Source organism: Centroberyx gerrardi, chromosome 23 (genome assembly GCF_048128805.1).
Source record: "Centroberyx gerrardi isolate f3 chromosome 23, fCenGer3.hap1.cur.20231027, whole genome shotgun sequence".
Taxonomy (NCBI): Eukaryota; Metazoa; Chordata; class Actinopteri; order Beryciformes; family Berycidae; genus Centroberyx; species Centroberyx gerrardi.
This window is the reverse complement of record NC_136019.1, coordinates 9095236-9111981: the sequence shown is the minus strand read 5'-3', so window position 1 is coordinate 9111981 and position 16746 is coordinate 9095236. Positions and strand designations below refer to the sequence as shown.

Below are 16746 nucleotides of genomic sequence, written 5' to 3'. Positions count from 1 at the left end.
AATGTTACAGGAGAGACAGTGAAGACAGTGGCTTGACTGTTCAGCAGAAGAGTCATGACCCCAACGACCGCACTATTAAACCGGTCGATGGAGATGATGACTTAACTGTCAATTTCATATTATGCAAGCTGTGATTAGTTAGATTTAGTTTTTAAACAAAATTCTTTCCTCAAAAAATGCTGGATAATGAATTTCTTAGGCATCAGTGCTTGCCAGTTTCTTAAGAAGTTAACACTTGCTCATTAAGGTATTCCTTGGGCTCAGGGTTAAAAGGTCATTCTCTCTCTGGACAGGTGGGGTATAGCTCACCTGTCCTATTTTGGACCTTGTGCCAGTGGGGTGGCCCCTAGGCAGACCTCCATACCTGTGTGGCATAGAAAATAATCAAAACACCAGGCTGCATGTGCTTCAGTCTCTGTTAATGTAAGAGTGTCTCAAGAAATACAAATGCACCTTTGCTGTATTTTCTGTTGTTGGTGATTTCCAGATCATTTTTAGAGAGATCTCTCTGACAAATATATAATCAAATGTGTGTTTTTGTTTTTTTGAGAAATTGGCAGCAAAATGCAATTATCATAGCTGCTGTTTGTTTTGTCTGAAACTTATACCATGAAGGATGAGGATTACAAAATGTGACACATCAGTTAGAAGCATTTATCACCCCAAAAACAACAAGTGAGCTGTAACAAGAAACAAACCAAAGAAAAGAAATGAAAAAAGTTGTGTCATATATACCATTTGTTCAAATAAATGATTTCTATTTTGGGCTCAATTGATAATTTAGGCCTACTGCATGTGACTGAGAACAATCAAGCCACCAAAGTCACAATCTACTCCCAAGTAGAAGTCTCAACACTGCAGGTTTCCATCTGCGTTTTTTCAAGGCAGTTTTACTACGGGCCGCTGGGATCCTCTGGGACAGCGTGGATCCTCACCCTGGAGGAGTGGTATTTCCTATAAGATGCTGTGACAGCAGCCAGTAGACACACAGCAGCAGTAATGCCAAACACTGTGGCTACAGTCGGCTCTGTGGGGGGTTTGGGGACGTCAGCGAGTGGGACAGGCAACCGGGTCACAGCAGGGGTCGAAGTTCTGGTCCGATGGGAATCACTGAGGGAATAAAAAGAGAAATAATCTGAGGCAGTGTGCAATATTATTTTAAAGCCTGTGCTGAGATTCATGAAGTAATGCACTCTAAGTAGCATAATACAGCATCAGACCTCTTGACATAAAGATGATGTTTGCATGAAGAGGGACTTGCCTTTCAGAAGTGAACGGGCCTGCAGTAGAGGCAGGAAATGGGTTGCGGTTGGTGGAGGGAGGAGCGATGTCAGAGTACAGACAAAACCTCCTGTCAGGGCAGAAAACTGAACCCTGGTATCCCTGTACCTGAGTATTAAAAAACAATAGTGTCAGTGTCACATCTTATCAGGGGGCCTATAATTCCTAGCACCACCCCTGATTTCACTGGTAATTTGGCAGATATACTTTGAAATACCCCTGAGAAAGAGGAGGGTATAGTTCATAAACCTAACCTTCAACTACACTCCAGGTTTATAATGATCCAGTGTTATCAAGTGTTACCTGAATGGCGCCTCCTGCTGGACAGTCCATCCATTGAGACCCAGACACCTGGATCTGGAACCTGTTAGGTCCAATACATCTGTGTCTGTAACAGCGACCCTCTACAGAGCTACTGAACAAGAGAAACTGGCTCTGCTTCTGAGAGAGAGGGGTGGAGGGAGACGAGAGAGAGAGGAAATTAGTTTATTACATGAACGTAACAGAGGTCAGACAGTTTTTATTATTTTATATATAGTTACACATCTACCTACACGTACACACATGTTAAGACACACAGACACTTTAAAACCCATTCAATTTTTATATAAGATTAAAATATTACAGAGCCTAAGGAGACACACACACACACACACACACCTCTCTGGTCAGGTTGGAGAAGAAGCAACGGCTGTTAAGGCCGTAGATCTCCCCACTCCAGTCGTCTTCCTCTGATCGCCTCTCATTCTCCTCTTTCCAACACTCACTCTGAGGGACAAAAAGAGACAGAACAGCAAGCATGTTAGCCATGCTAGCCATTAACACTTTTTTTTTACTGATTTTACAAACTCACAGTCCAGTGTAAGAGCATATGAAGAATGTGCATCGTTGGATTTTCATATTATCAGGTGGGGAAGGAGAAAAAGACTCTTGGCAATGCAAAAAGGAGTAAGAAAGAATTCAACTTATTACATAAAACAAAGACTTTGTTTGGGGTGAAGATGATTTTTAATAAACTGTAATACTTACTCCATTCCTAAGGGGTTTATATATTCGACATCCCTCCAGGTATTGATCGGTCTGGCACTCCCCCTTGTGGAGGTGAAGGTAATGACACCCAAGTCCACTGAGCGAAGTAGAAACATGAAAACTTTTGTACTGGAAATGCATTATCCACATCTCACATCCCAGACATGAATCATGAGTTTGTTGTGTGGAAAACAATATTTGGTTATATTATATTTGATTATACAGCTGCAAAAACTACCTGCCAGTGCAGAAAAAGGATGAAGAGTTGCTCTGACAGGTTGACACAGATCCAAACATGGCTCCTTCACCTATGATAACACAAATGTTCATCATAAAACAGTATATTTCCCTCTCCTGCAAATGTCTTTAAACACACAGATCACACTGTCTGAAAGATATTAAAACTGTCACTAGTGTGCCCACTTTAACTCTTATGTTATGTCTTATTTGTATGCCTTTTTGTAAAGAACTTTGTAGACTCTACTTTTAGTGAAAAGCAATTATTTCCATTATTATTACACATGCAAATATCTCATGCATTCATGTAATTGCACATAAATTCCATACACTTCATCAGTTCCCTTACCATCTCCCCACACCAGGCTCTGTGCCCGGCTGAGGTTGACAGAGTACCAGCCCGTGTCCTGTAACGCAGCCAGGGTGAGCGAGTCGATCCGAACCGCAGCCGAGTCCGCCAGCACCGCCGCCATGATGGACCCCTGCAAGACCCGGGACTCCCAGTGGGAAGACACGCCCCCCGGGGCTACGTCCTGGAAGAGGGACGGGAGGGGTGGGGGTAAGAAAGAGAGAGTAAGCAGAATCATTTGAAACATAAATGTGCAGGAATTTGTTTTGGTCGCATGAATTCAACCTTCACTATTCAGTAATGAGAGGGGGGGAAAAGGTGTGTAAGTGATAGAGGAGTGGAGATAGGCAGAGAAAGTGTATAAGGGTGAATGGTGAATCAGGACCAGGTTCTCTAGCGGTCCTCCCAGCTCGGGGTCAGTGGATGCCAGGTGCTTCTGCAGGGCGGAGACGACCGACTGGGTGTAGATCCTCCTCTGGCCCGACCCGTCAGTGTGAGTCACTCTGGCCCGAGGAGAGCAGCCAACTGCAGGACAAAACGTCAGCAGGGCAGCACACAGCAAAATACAGCGGATGAACTTTTTCCAGTGCACATGATCTGACAGGACAGTAACAAAATAATACGGAATCTGTTCAGAAACCTTGAGAAGAGGAGGAACAGTCTCTCCAGGTGCTGAAGAGATCTTTTGAGAAACCGAGCGCATGAAGCAGCTCATGGATCACAGTCTGGAAAACAGATTACCACACACACCATTATCATTTATTGATCCATCCTCTCATTCTGCTGTCCCTAGTTCCAGCCAAATTAATATTTCTAAAATACATAGAATAATACTAGTCTGTAAAAGTATTAGTGTTTTGTCAGCAAAGGACTTAAGTTACATACCATCCTTTAAAAGTACCATAAATTGTTTTACTTTTGTGTCATCAGGCATTTTGGTATAAAACTCATCTCACCAGTTTGGTGTGAAAACATCATCAGTAGTCTTACCTGTACAGTTCCCCGGTGACTGTACGTCTCTCCAGTCAGTCTGTCCCGGCAGATGACCACCACCCCAGCCAGAGGACGCCCATGGGTGTCCGTCTGGCAGTGGACTGCATAGGCTAACACACTGGGCTGGGGGGGGGGCAGAAAATGACATGAGTAAAGTGACAGTGGAGTATCAGATCTGAGAAAACAGAATGGTGTAGTTGCTTCCTGGTATGTTTTTGATTTTTTTCCAGTTAGTGACGAATGTATGTTTTAAGGCCGGTTAAAAAAAACTATGTTAGTTAGTGTTAGTTATGTGTCATTTGGATCCTAGACTAAAAAAGCTTTTAAGTAATAATCTGCAACATTTTTATATAAATAAATGTATGTTTTTCAGTATTGCCGATTGATATAACACAATAGTGATTCAATCTATACCCAGTTCATGAAAGCTTTTACATTTACTGTTCTAAACACTTGCGTTTCAGGTAGCAGCAGTAACAGCAACAGCGGTTTGTTTGGAATAAACAGAAGAAGAACTGGGTAGAAAGAAAAGAGCGCCACCTACAGTAACTCAAACTTCAGTGACAGAAAATCCAAGGAAAAAGACGTCACAGTCCCGCCCACACTGTTTGATTGACAGGTGATCTCTGGGCAGTGCAGTGCAGAAACACCACAGCAATGAGCGCTTAGCACCAAAGATGTCGCCACTGTTTACCACTTTATGAACCCCCTGTTTTAATTGAACTGAAAATTTCCACTAATAACTACTGCATGTTTTACAGTGAACTTACTACAAGACTTCTTGCATACTTTGCAGGTTAATACCAATAATCCCAGTGAGTCCAGCGCCTCTTCACCTCTGCTCTGCACTTGTCAGTCCTCTGTACATGGAGATAAAGCAGGAAGTCGGCGTCAGGCAGTCCAGCACCGTCAGGTCGGAGTACGGTCCTTGTTGGTGAATTAGCTTCTGGATACACATCACATCCAGCCAGGTGATCATCTGGGATCTGTCCGTCAGAGTGGTGGCAAAACATTACATTTGTTTTTAACTTTCTTCTGTATCATGGAAGGAATACATCCATCCATGTGTTTTTCAGCTTGTCTCTGCAGATATGTTCATAATGAACAATAATAATTCAGAGATTGACACTCACTGTCACATGCAGACAGGTCTCAATCCTGTAGTTCTCATTGGCTCGACCACACCTGAATCAACAGAAACATTACTCCATTTTTTTTTTTTTCATAACATTTTAACATTTTTTCCTTTATTGGATAGCACACAGTGAAGGGGGGCAGGAGAGACATGGATTATATTTGAACCAACAGCAATGGTGGAATTAATTTGAAATTCATTTTAGCAGAACATTTTCATATATGAGTCAACACCTGGCTGCCACTGGGTATCTGTACTGATTCATGTTATAAACCTAGTTTTAAAAAAATGCAACACATATGAACTGTCTTCTACCACACATATGAACTATCATGATGCAACCCAGTTCATGTCAATTCTCAGGCCCTCTAATGTTTAAGGCTGTTTCACAAACTGTCAAGATATCGCTTTTTATTGGGTGAAAACCTCATTAGTCCAATTATTAATTTAAATTTAAAGATTATATGGTTCTCTATTGGCTGAGAAAGTTGTACAACCCTTGGGTTTATGAAAACCTTTCAAAACCCACTGGATAAATTGAACAATGCAAAGCTAAAATCAAGTCTGCTTTTCTTAGTTCCTGAGAAGTTGACATTTTGGACATATGAGGTTTTCACACAACAACAGTGATATGCATAGTAGAAATGGAAATGTTCAGTCAAAGTGGGATAGCACTTGAAAGACAAGTGGATCCACATCTGGCCAAAGGAGTGTGTTTGAATGATTGGAGTCACACACACATACACACACACACCTGTTGTAGTTGGCTGTGCTAGAATTCCTCCAGAGGAACTTGCAGTACTTGTTGATGTCTCTGCTGAGCAGCAAAGGACCAGCAACTCTGCTCACTGTTGTGACAGACATGATAAACAGGTGAAAAGGTCACCAGCACATATAATGACATGTTCCTCTCTCTCTCTCTCTCTCTCTCTCTCTCTCTCTCACACACACACACACACACACACACACACACACACACACACATCCCCATCGCCTCACCTGACAGTAAGGAAGACACAATCCCAACAGCCTCTCCCACCACTGGCTCCAGCCTCGCTTTCTCTGTCTGTGATAGGTTGTGGCGCTCCCTCGGAACCCAGGTCCGGATCCTGATTGGCTGTGGCTGGGAGACTGGGACGGGTGGGGCCAGCTCTCTCAGGCTCCTCCTCTGCTTCAGTGAAAGAGCACCCAGAGGTGACACCCTCCGTCCTGGATGATGTCTGGCCTCCCTGGGTGGGCCGTCTGGGTGGATGGGTGCAGCTGTGACCACCCCGACTTGGGACTGGACCTCATCAAAGATGCACTTTTCCAGGGCCCCAGGGTGCTTCGCCACCAGCAGCAGCAGCAGCAGCAGCATCCACACCCACAGTTTCTGGGATGGAGGTAAAGCCATAATTACGGCTGCAGCATCTGGAACTCATCTGAAGGTCACAGCAGGAGCCATGATTAATCCATGTTTGATATTTTGGCTGGAAAACTTTTGGCTGAAAGTTGTCTGTGTAGATTCCTTTCAGTCAGGTAGTAAGATGTCCAAACAAACAACCAAACAAAAACAAAAACAAAAACAAACAAAATCCACTGGACTTACAATTAATTAGTAACGAATTTTAAGTCCAGTGGATTTTGTTTCTATATATATTTTTTTTTTTACTTGCTTAAGTTGTATTCCAACCATACCTTATATTGTGGTGCAGTGGCACTGAAGTTGCCCCATGGCTGTTTTGGATTACATCAAAGTATATGATAGTAGCATTTTAACTAAATAGCCTCAGCGATTTTCCTATGGAGGAGTGAATCAATGAGTCCGCTGGAGCCACTGTCAGAAATTAAAATCTAAATTTAGTATGAAAAATTAAGAGAAAAAAATTTGCAAAAAACGAACCTCGTCGGTTTTTGTCTCCTGTAAGCTTCGTCGGCGATTGGCTTTTATTTTTAACCATTAATGCATCATATTCACCAAAACTCATTGAGAAGAAAAATCAACCACTTTATGATTACCCAATAGTGCGCTCTCTGCTGGCAAAATGTCTCGATCCTCAGTCCATCGATATCGTCCCGTCCTCGATGTCAGGAGAAAACGCTGCAGCCGTGATTCGAGCACCGAAGCTTCATAATGTTTTCCTCTATACTGACCGACCTTACTTTCGACGTCTCTTCTATCCTGACAGTAGGCTTGTGTGATAATACACCCATTTGGGTATTCAACGTCATTCCTTTCTTCCGGAGAGTGTAAAAAAACAAAAACAAAACTGTTGATATTTCTACAGTGCCTCCTCAGAAGTCCTTGTGAATTTCCTCAGGACTATTCTCCCAGAATACAAAGAACAATGCAAAGACTCTTTCATCTGTTACTGAAGTGTCATGCATCCTTTTCTCCCCACCAATATTAACCCCCCCCCACACACACACACACACACACACACACACACATAAAAAGCACACCAAGTAAAAGTGCAAATTGTTTAATCTCAGCCACATCTTTACTTATATACAGTGAATTTGACCCTAATAAAATCATAAAATCACTTTCTCTCTTACCTCATTACATTGCAAATTTAAAACTTCCAAACTACTCCACATCGATCCTTACATTCAACAAAGCAAACATAACAATTTAAGAAAAAAAAAAAATGTAAGTAACTTGCTAAAATAAAAACAACATAAAAGATACAATAATACAAATGGCACACTACTAGTCCGTTGTGTCAAAACGTGATAGAACGCGATCAATTCCCCTCAGGGGCTGAAGATTCAAGTTGAGGTTATGTTGTGAATTTGGGGCCCCCCTTTTGTCATGAGGGCGCCTCGTCTTCCTGTGCACACGACACACAAATCCTACCTCAGGCACGAGAGAGATTGTCTTGTGACACATTTGCTTTTGAGACACAGATTACATACATTCACTTGGGAGGTGTACCCATGTGCATCCGGAACACACATGCGCTCATACACGCAGTTATATGTCGCCGTGTACGCTAAAACTGGGGTCCCCAAACATTATTGCCAGCTTGCAGAATAGACATGCATTATCATGTTATAATAAAGCCATTGATGTGGTCTGTGCGTGCTATGGTGTGAGGAAAAGTGTGCCTCTGTATGTTTCAGTGTGCAGTGTGTTTCTCAGGAATCATCTGAATTTCCTTGAGCCATCTACGGGAAACTCCTCAAAAAGGCACTTAAATAGGGGAAACAATTTCATTTATCGTATCTGTGAAATAGCATGAGTCAAGATGCTATTGGCAGAAGTAAGTGGAGACGAAACACATCTACAAACATACTCCACTGTCTACGTAAGACTTCCAAAAACACTAAAATGCACATGCATCCGCACATATGCAGTCATATAAACACATTAAATTTTCATCATGTTATCTAAAAACTCTAATCATTCAAATTTGACAGTAGCTTTAGTATCGGGATAGGGAAGATTCTTCTGTGCAAAGTTTACCTCCTTCAAATTACACCCTAGCATGATTAAGTGCACATCCAATACACACACACACACACCAACCACACGATTTCTCTCTCTCTCTCTCTCATACATATACTTTCTCAAGGAGGTCTTGATAACGTTTAAAAAAAAAAAATCCAATGATCAAATACTAGATTCCGTCAGCAAGTCAGCAAATCCAACACAAAGCAATTTCAAAAAGGCACCAGACTTGCACAGTGAGGGAGAGCCTCGCCGTGGGCCGACTCCTGTGCTCGAGTTCAAACAAATGTGGAAAGACTGGGTCATCAGTGGGTGAAGAAGACGGGGGTGCGGGGTACTGGGTGGGTGGAGGGGGTCGTTGATTTAGGTGAGCATGGGCACGTCGTCCTCTGAAGTGGTGTCTTCGGACAGGGGGATAAGCAGCACCTCGTCGTCCGAGGAGGAGGAGGAGAAAGAGGGGGAGGCAGAGAGGGGCATGGAGTTGGAGGAGGAGGAAGACGGCGAGGCTCTGAAGAGGGAGATACTCAGGCCGAGCGTGTGGAAGATAGAGGCCAGAGAGGGGCTGCTTGGCGGGACGGCGACGGGGCGAGTCTGGGGAGTGTTTGGGGACGGGGTTGGGGGAGCATATGGAGGTGGAGGCGGGGAGGAAACGGGAGGTGGTAGGGTTAGAGGAGGCGGCGCATCCTGCTGCTGCTGCTGCTGCTCTGTCTGAGCCAGCAAGCCTAGTTTCTGAGGCACCGGCTGATTGACCGCCTCCACCGCCGACGAGGAGCTCGAGGAAGCGGTGGGTTCCTGGCCGGTGGGAGTGGCGTCCGACGGCTGCTGGGTGGAGCTCGACGCCTGAGAGGGCCTGGAGGGAGCTCGGGGGATTAAGCCCCACCTCCGCATGCGGCGAACGGCCCGGCGGATAAACCGGGGCCGGCGTCTGCGGCGCGGCGAGCTCCCGGTGTCCTGGCGGAGGAGCTGAAGGATTCCCCTCAGAGAGAGAGACGAGGTCTGAGACGGAGGAGTGGAGAGGAGGGGAAAGAGGAAGAGAACAAAATCACGGTTAAAACATCTAACCCTTGCTCCATTTGTCACCGTTACACTAAAGTGGCATCAAAATCATTTTAGCTACTAAGCTTCGCATTCACAAGACACTGATCCAAGTTGAGGGAGCCAGTAGCTGGTATGGCTAAACCCAGCCAGACAGAGTGGGCTTTGTTTGATACAGTTAATCCTCCTGCCCCCGCCACCTCAGCTGTCTACACCATCTAATAAAGCAGCTTAGTGAGAGCCTCCATTGTAACACCACAGTAACTCTATCTACCACACCACGCTCTCCTGGTTCAGCCTTCAGCCCTCTGGTGATTAATCAGGCTGCTGAGGGGCTTATGACTTTGAAAGACAACATAAGGGCTACTGTGGAAATCCGTTTCAGCACAGTCAGCGAGGCCCAGGAGTCAAAGGATGAGCAGTACAGCAATGTGGCCTCTTTAACAACATATATGTATGGTCACTATGGTCTCCAACATAAGTTTAAAGGAGATGGGGCAGTTTCTTAGATCCTTGATCACAGTTCCAACTCTCTATCAAGCCCTGAAGTACTCAATTCATTTCTTATGGTCCTGTATGGCTCAGTGGAAAGGGCATGGCATTAACACTGCCTGAGTTAGGGGCTTGATTCCCACTGCATCTAAAAAAAAACGGTACTGTAAGGTGCTTTGAATAAAAGTGCCACTAAATAGCTTATGTCATTAATATTCTCAAGTAATGCTGGTTTGTGAGAGGACACTGAGGCCGAAGCCTTCACAAAAAGACGTGTGAAGCTCAAACTGCATGTAAGCAACTACTGGTTCTGGTGATCCTCTGGCTCTCACCTCATTGGGGTTTTCCGTGGGGAAGTCCTCCACAGGGGGGATGATGCCCTGGGCAATCAGCTGACCGTAGGAGGGAGGAGCCTGCTGCTGGATTAGCTCCGCTTCCTGGCGGCTGATTGGAGCGAACATACTGCCAGAAAACAGACCCATTAGGATGCATTCACACTCTTCCAACTTTTTTTTAAAACTGCCAGCACCTTTTTTTTTGGGACATGAAAGCTAATGTTGTCACTTTGCATAGGTGATGCCCCAGGAGTTTTTTTTAATGCACAGTGCTTTCTAAAGTTGAAAAAGTTCACTTTTTAGAGGTGCACACATGACATGGCCCACTTTAAGACGATTAATCACAAGAAGAGGAGGCAGGATTTCGCAGTACGCAGGGAGCTGACAGTTTACAACAACCACCAGAATGAAAATGGAGAAAGTAGTGGTAGGAAAGTAGGTAGGAGTTGTTACTCTTATCATAAAGAGTCAGTATGAAAGTGCATTGGCTGTGCTGTGGGAGGTTCTGCTATGTGTTTGAGAGTTGAATGCAAGTACTGTTTGCTGATGCTGGCAGCTACTGCAATTGGTAGTTATGAAAACAAAGTGCGCATCTCACGACCCACTATATCACATTATCACCACAAAATGCGTTTGAGGCAATGCCTTTTTTTTTTTTTTTTACATAAAAGCAGAATCCTGTGAGCGTACCCCTACAGTTATTGGATGAGGAACAAAAAGAATCTCAAACAGCTATTTGGAAAGCAAACACAAAATGGGATAATCGATGATTTAGTTATGGAACAGATGTGACAATGGAATACAGTAGTAACATGAATTTTCATTCCAAAATAAGATAGACCAATTGAAAAAACACTGAGGCCTGGTCTTGGAAAATGACTGCTGGCATGAAAGTAAAGCACACCGTGGATTAGTATTGAAATTATAAGTCATCTTAAGACCTTTGCTTAGAAGAATCAACATGGTTTTAAACTTTGACTGCTGAATTGGACTGAAACCCTTTAAATTACAGTTTGAGGTCAGGGTCATCATACACAGATACACAATACAATTACCTGTACTCCCTGGTCCTGAGTGAGTACAGTTTACAGGTGCAGCCCATGGCGATGACCAGCAGCAGCCCGCAGACCAGGCTGCCCACCGTTGCCGCGGTGATGACCTTGCGGGGCAGGATGACGGTGCAGTTGACCTCGTCTGTTCCGTCCTTACAGTCCACCTGGCCGTCGCAGCGCCAGCTCTCAAACACACACCTGCAGATGGGACAATGGGCCACTTGTGTATAAAAGTAGGCAGGAATAATATAAATCAGAGATTCACTTTGATGCGAAATTTAATCCTGAAGGCTGGGGGATAAAATGATCAAATGAAACGCAACCGAAACCGAAAAACTTTAAGCAAATGCAAAACCAGCATTCTGACGCATGATGTCAGAGTGTTATTTTATTCGATGATGTACATTTTATACTTTTCATTACATTTTTTCATTACAGATTATGCAGGGTTATTACAATTAGGGCTGCAACTAACGATTATTTTCACTATCGATTAATCATTCAGTCTATAAAATTTCAAAAATACTGACAAATGTCCATCACAAGTTACCAGAGCCCAAAGTGATGACTTAAAATGGTTTACTTGGTCTGACCAGCAGCCAAAAACCCCCCAAAGTATTCATTTTATAAAACTGAGAAAAGCAAGCAAATTTTACCATTTGCGAAGCTGTAACCAGTAAAAATTTGGTAATTTTACTTGATAAATGACGAAAACAATTAATTGATTATCAAAATTATAATAGATTAATCTTCTGTCGATCGACTAATCGATCAATCAACTAATAGTTCCAGCACTAGTTACAATATTCTCAGTTATTACATTATCAGTTCCTACAAACATGAATGTAAACCCACAAAACACACAGAATTGAAGCCCCATGTTCAAGAAAAATAACCTGAAACACCTCTCAGATGGTCACAATTTTGTACACATGCTTGCTCACACACACACACACACACACACACACACACACACCCACCCCCCTACCTGTCGCTGTCACAATGGAAAGTCCCTGGCTGGCATACAGTGCAGTCCCTCTCATCGCTGCCGTCAGCACAGTACAGCTGGTAGTTGCATCTCTCCTTGACTGGGTAGCACACTGGCCGGCCAACAAAGTGGCTGGGTGCCACCGCCCTCTGCCCTGCCCCTCCGCAGGCAAACTGGTCACGGCTGCAGCCCCTGCACCCCTCCTCGTCCTTCCCCGTCTCGGGACAGTCCCATCTTCCGTCGCAGCGCTGCTCCTGGGTGTAGCAGCCCCCTGCCGGCCCCCCGCACCGGCCCTCCCACGGAGGGCAGTAGCCTCCGACACGGAACGTGGCGTTGAAGCCGCTCCCCTCGGAGCCGGGGAGAGTCTGATACGTCAATGACAGCAGGCCGGTCCGCGACTCCACCTGGACGGACTTGTCATTGGAGGCGCTGGTGATCTGTCAGAATGCATGGAGGAGGGGACAACAGGTTACCAAGAGGTCTTTAATTAAAAAAATAAATAAATATGCGAGCTGCTGTGCGGGCTCTAATAAATGTTTGACTAAATATACAGTAAGAATTTTCTGTTTTAGTGTGTGCTTTCCCCTGTTATATGATATAAGCGTCTGCTAAATGACATAACGTAATGTAATGTAATCTACAGTAGTCTTAGGGATTACAGCACTGAAAAACTCTACCACATGCACAGATGCATGCTCTCCATCTCTCCTACACACTCACAATTTTGATGACTTCCCCAGTGCCTTGCTGTCTGTTGTGGACAGTAAGCGTGTCCCTAGGCCCCAGCCTCAGCTGCTGCAGGTCCAGTCTCAGCGGCCTGGAGTCCTGGGGGTCCAGGGTCCACACACAGTACAGCGGGGAGCCCCGGTTGGCTGGGGGGGAGAACGTCCCATAGAAGGTCTGGAGGAGCCCTCCGCAGGGCCACTCGATGGGAGCGGGTGTCACGACGAGCTCCCTGTGAGCCTGAGGCTGCTCTCGATCCACCTGGGCCTCCTCCTCTTCCCTCTCTTTCAGCAGTTCCCACAAATCCGACTCAGTGTCCCGCTCGTCTGCCCTATCTGGGCTCCGGTTTCTATCTATAGCCTTGTGTCTCTCCGAGTCCCTATCATGGTTTCTCTCTGTGTAGGTCTCCACTGTGGTCTCTTCTGCCTGTGTCCTGCCGTACCCAGAGTCTTTCGGGGGTTCTAGCTCTCCATTGCAGCCCTGTTCGTCTGTGCCGAGGCCGACGCCCTCGCTGATACACTCCACCTGGCCGTTACAGCGCCAGGAGAGCGGCAGGCAGCGGCCCCCTAGGCACTCAAAGGACGTCACTGGGCATTCTCCAGTGTCTGGAGTAGAAATAGAAGGGGATACAAAGAGAAAGAAAGAGGGAGAGATTAAGATGATCTTTTGACAGGAAAAACTGGGACTTGCAATAACACAGGGAGCCATTGTTAATACTATTATGCTGATTTCCAAGAACTGGAACATTATCATATGATGTGCCTTGATGGCTATGAAGTAATATCCCCTACATTTTTTATTTATATTTTCATGGTAGATGGGAACACCACATCACTTTACACTGTGTATTCCACATTAATTGGTTACACAAACAAAAGTTAAGTATAAAACATCACAGCATCATACCTCTGGCGTAGCTCAGTCGAAATGACGACACGGGGAACAGATGTGGGAAGAAGTGGTGCGTCACTGTAATGTTTCCCCCTGGGAACTCGATGGGCTGCGGCGGCTTGGTGCCACAAAGGACAACCGGCTCGCCGCCAGCTGATGATTTCACAGAGACCCATTCCTTCTTACACCGCACAGAAAACTGGGAAAAGCTGAGAAAGGAATAAGAGAAAGAGAAAAGTCCAAACAAAGCATAGCAGTGAATAAACAGCCAAAACAATTAGACTAGTAATATGCAATAACTTTGTGTTTAGCCTTCATTGTACTCTAACCACAGAAAATCATCACAAGGGGTGGACAAGATGAGGTTCACTAATAGTTTTAATGTACCAAAAGCATACAGGACAAGACCGGTCTCATAACACTTTGCATGTTTTTCCAGTTCAGTTCAGTCTATTTTTATTTGCAACAAATAATTTGGGGAAAATCATTTACATTTAGTTCTTCATGCATTAAGATGGAAGTTTTAAGGCAGCAAGATTTTGAAAATTGTTTTCTGTGTACATAGTTATTACAACTTCCTTAAGCGCCAGTACCTGAGAATGACAGGTTCATCTTCCGGACCCTTGATGACCCAGCAGTCATAGGTAGAACCGAAGCGGTAGGCCCAGCTGTGGTAAGCAGAACTCCTGATCTCTCCCCATTTGCTATCAAAGACTTGAAGGGAATGTCCACAACGGGCTGAGAGACAGAGAGAGGAAGGAGTAATCATTCAGAATTTAATATAAATCAAAGAAAAGGTCAGCACTCAGGCTATTTTTGCTTAAACCTTAATTTCATCACACCACTTTAGCTTGTTTTAACACTACGGCCAAATATAGACATTTGGAACAGTGGTGCGGCACAAAAATGTGAGCCAACTGAAGGTGTCATTGATCATTTACACATCTGTTGTCATTATAACCGTGACATACTGTAGCTTGAAGTAAAGTATGGAACTAGAATGTGACACTGACAAAACCTTTGATGACAAGCATAGATGTAACATGAGATAGTGCTGACTAGTCTGTCTCCTTACCAGAGCAGAGAGCAGGCTCAAAACGACTGGATGCTGCAAATTAATAAGCAAAAATAGAACAAGTTAGGCAAGCCTGAATATTCGTTTATTGTCACCATGGCTGGCACTGATCGTAAATGTACTGTAATATGATATGAAAAGTGCAGACATGACCTTTGCTCGATAAATACTTGGGACGGTGCTTTATAGAGAGATAGATCAACAAACAGAGTGATAGAAAGGATTTACTCACCTATTATGCTGAAAACTAGGAGGGCACAGAGGTTGTAAGTGACTGTCATTGTGATAATGCTTCTCCTTTGAAACGTTGGAAATCATGAAAAAAACGAAGGTTCAAAAGAAATAAAAGAGTAAAAATGTTTGTCAGAGAAGCGCCATTTTCAGGAGGCCTTGTTCAGGAAGACTTCACCTGCAACGTGAAAGAGGAGAGGATGATAAAGAGGCTTTGTTTCTAAGTAGAAGAACTGGATATCAGCCAACATGCTACCATTAGCCTATTAGTTGACTGTACAACTCTCCTTAGCGACAAATAAGCTGTCTGACAAATACATCAATACTAAAACAACTAGCTAAGACTAAAGTTTAAGTAGAGGAACTGGTTGACAGCCAACATTCAACCATTAGCCTATTAGCCTTTCACTGATTCTACAACTCTCCCTAGCGACAAATAAGCTAGCAAACAAATACATCAACACTAAAACAGTTGGCTAAGACTAGAGTAGAATACGTGGTCTCTTGAAGGTTGAGGTTATTGTGATCTTGAACACAATGTTTACACACACACACACACACACACACACACACACACACACACACACACACACACAGCTATTTCCTGCCATTATCTTTCCCAACAATGACGCAAGACAGACTAGCATTTCCAAGGTAAAATCCTCGCCCAACAACGTGAAATGATAGTTTTAAATTAAAAAGCGTTCTATTATTTCTGATTAGGTAAAGCTATTCAGATCTCACGTTATATGAGCCTACCCGATACGGGTCCCAAAAAGTTTCACTTTCGTGTCCTAAGCTGCTATGTAGCTTTGCTCTGAAGAGGAAGGGAGCAGCTGTTCGTGTTCTCAGAAGAGCTTTAATGGCTAGCTAACTAGCAAGCTAATGCTAACGCTAACTTCCTCATCTTCATTTAGTCACGTTTTCTAGGTCGTGACATTCCGTGAAAAGCTTTTAAGCACGACCCAGAGGATCTTATTACACAAATAAACTATAATATGCGAGACTGAAGCTACAACAATATGATAAAACTGATAGAAAAGACGAGTTGAATACGTTACCATGTCAGTCGGCCTGTCTTGTTGACAAGTTCTGAGCTACTTCCGTATTTTTTTTTAGCTGATTGACAGGAGAGGGGCGGGGCTTAACACTCATAGTTTGTTAAATCGTTTTCTTCCCATTAATAAAGCATGTATTTCTCTGGACATGCATGTTTTTGATACGTGTGGACATTTTAAACGATGAAAGTATAGTATATATGTAGGGCGATATTGTTTAAAGCAGTGAAGGTGAAACTGTGTTTTTATTTCTTAACACTAGGTGTCAGTATCGATCGATTCATCAGATGGACCCAAATCCAGGCTTTGAGGCAGCATCAGTAAAGTGGGGTCCAGGACCTCCAGGACTCATTGAAGAGATTTCAGGGTGTCCCCAGCAAAATGAAGAATTAGTTTTATTTCACTTTTA

General features: G+C 44.0%; 2 protein-coding genes across 3 annotated transcripts; both read right to left on the bottom strand.

Moving 5' to 3' along the window:
- Positions 1-893: 893 nt before the first annotated feature.
- cirop (ciliated left-right organizer metallopeptidase) lies at positions 894-6417 on the bottom strand. Its single transcript, XM_071909125.2, has 14 exons — positions 6024-6417; positions 5779-5872; positions 5023-5074; positions 4726-4875; positions 3887-4012; positions 3537-3621; positions 3282-3397; positions 2897-3080; positions 2549-2618; positions 2311-2407; positions 1942-2049; positions 1585-1722; positions 1262-1389; positions 894-1110 (listed from the first exon to the last, which is right to left on the bottom strand). The coding sequence occupies exons 1-14, from the start codon at positions 6415-6417 to the stop codon at positions 894-896; spliced, it is 1959 nt and encodes a 652-aa protein (XP_071765226.2).
- A 1053-nt stretch (positions 6418-7470) lies between these two features.
- lrp10 (low density lipoprotein receptor-related protein 10) lies at positions 7471-16384 on the bottom strand. Of its 2 annotated transcripts, none has more exons than XM_071909101.2 (10): positions 16341-16384; positions 15281-15457; positions 15049-15081; positions 14567-14711; positions 13989-14182; positions 13080-13687; positions 12360-12796; positions 11375-11569; positions 10317-10446; positions 7471-9453 (listed from the first exon to the last, which is right to left on the bottom strand). In XM_071909101.2, the coding sequence occupies exons 2-10, from the start codon at positions 15327-15329 to the stop codon at positions 8821-8823; spliced, it is 2424 nt and encodes an 807-aa protein (XP_071765202.1). In that variant the 5' UTR covers positions 15330-15457; positions 16341-16384; the 3' UTR covers positions 7471-8820. The 2 variants fall into 2 exon arrangements, with proteins under 2 accessions (XP_071765202.1, XP_071765203.1); XM_071909102.2 differs by lacking the exon at positions 16341-16384 and adding an exon at positions 16039-16122.
- Positions 16385-16746: the final 362 nt, after the last annotated feature.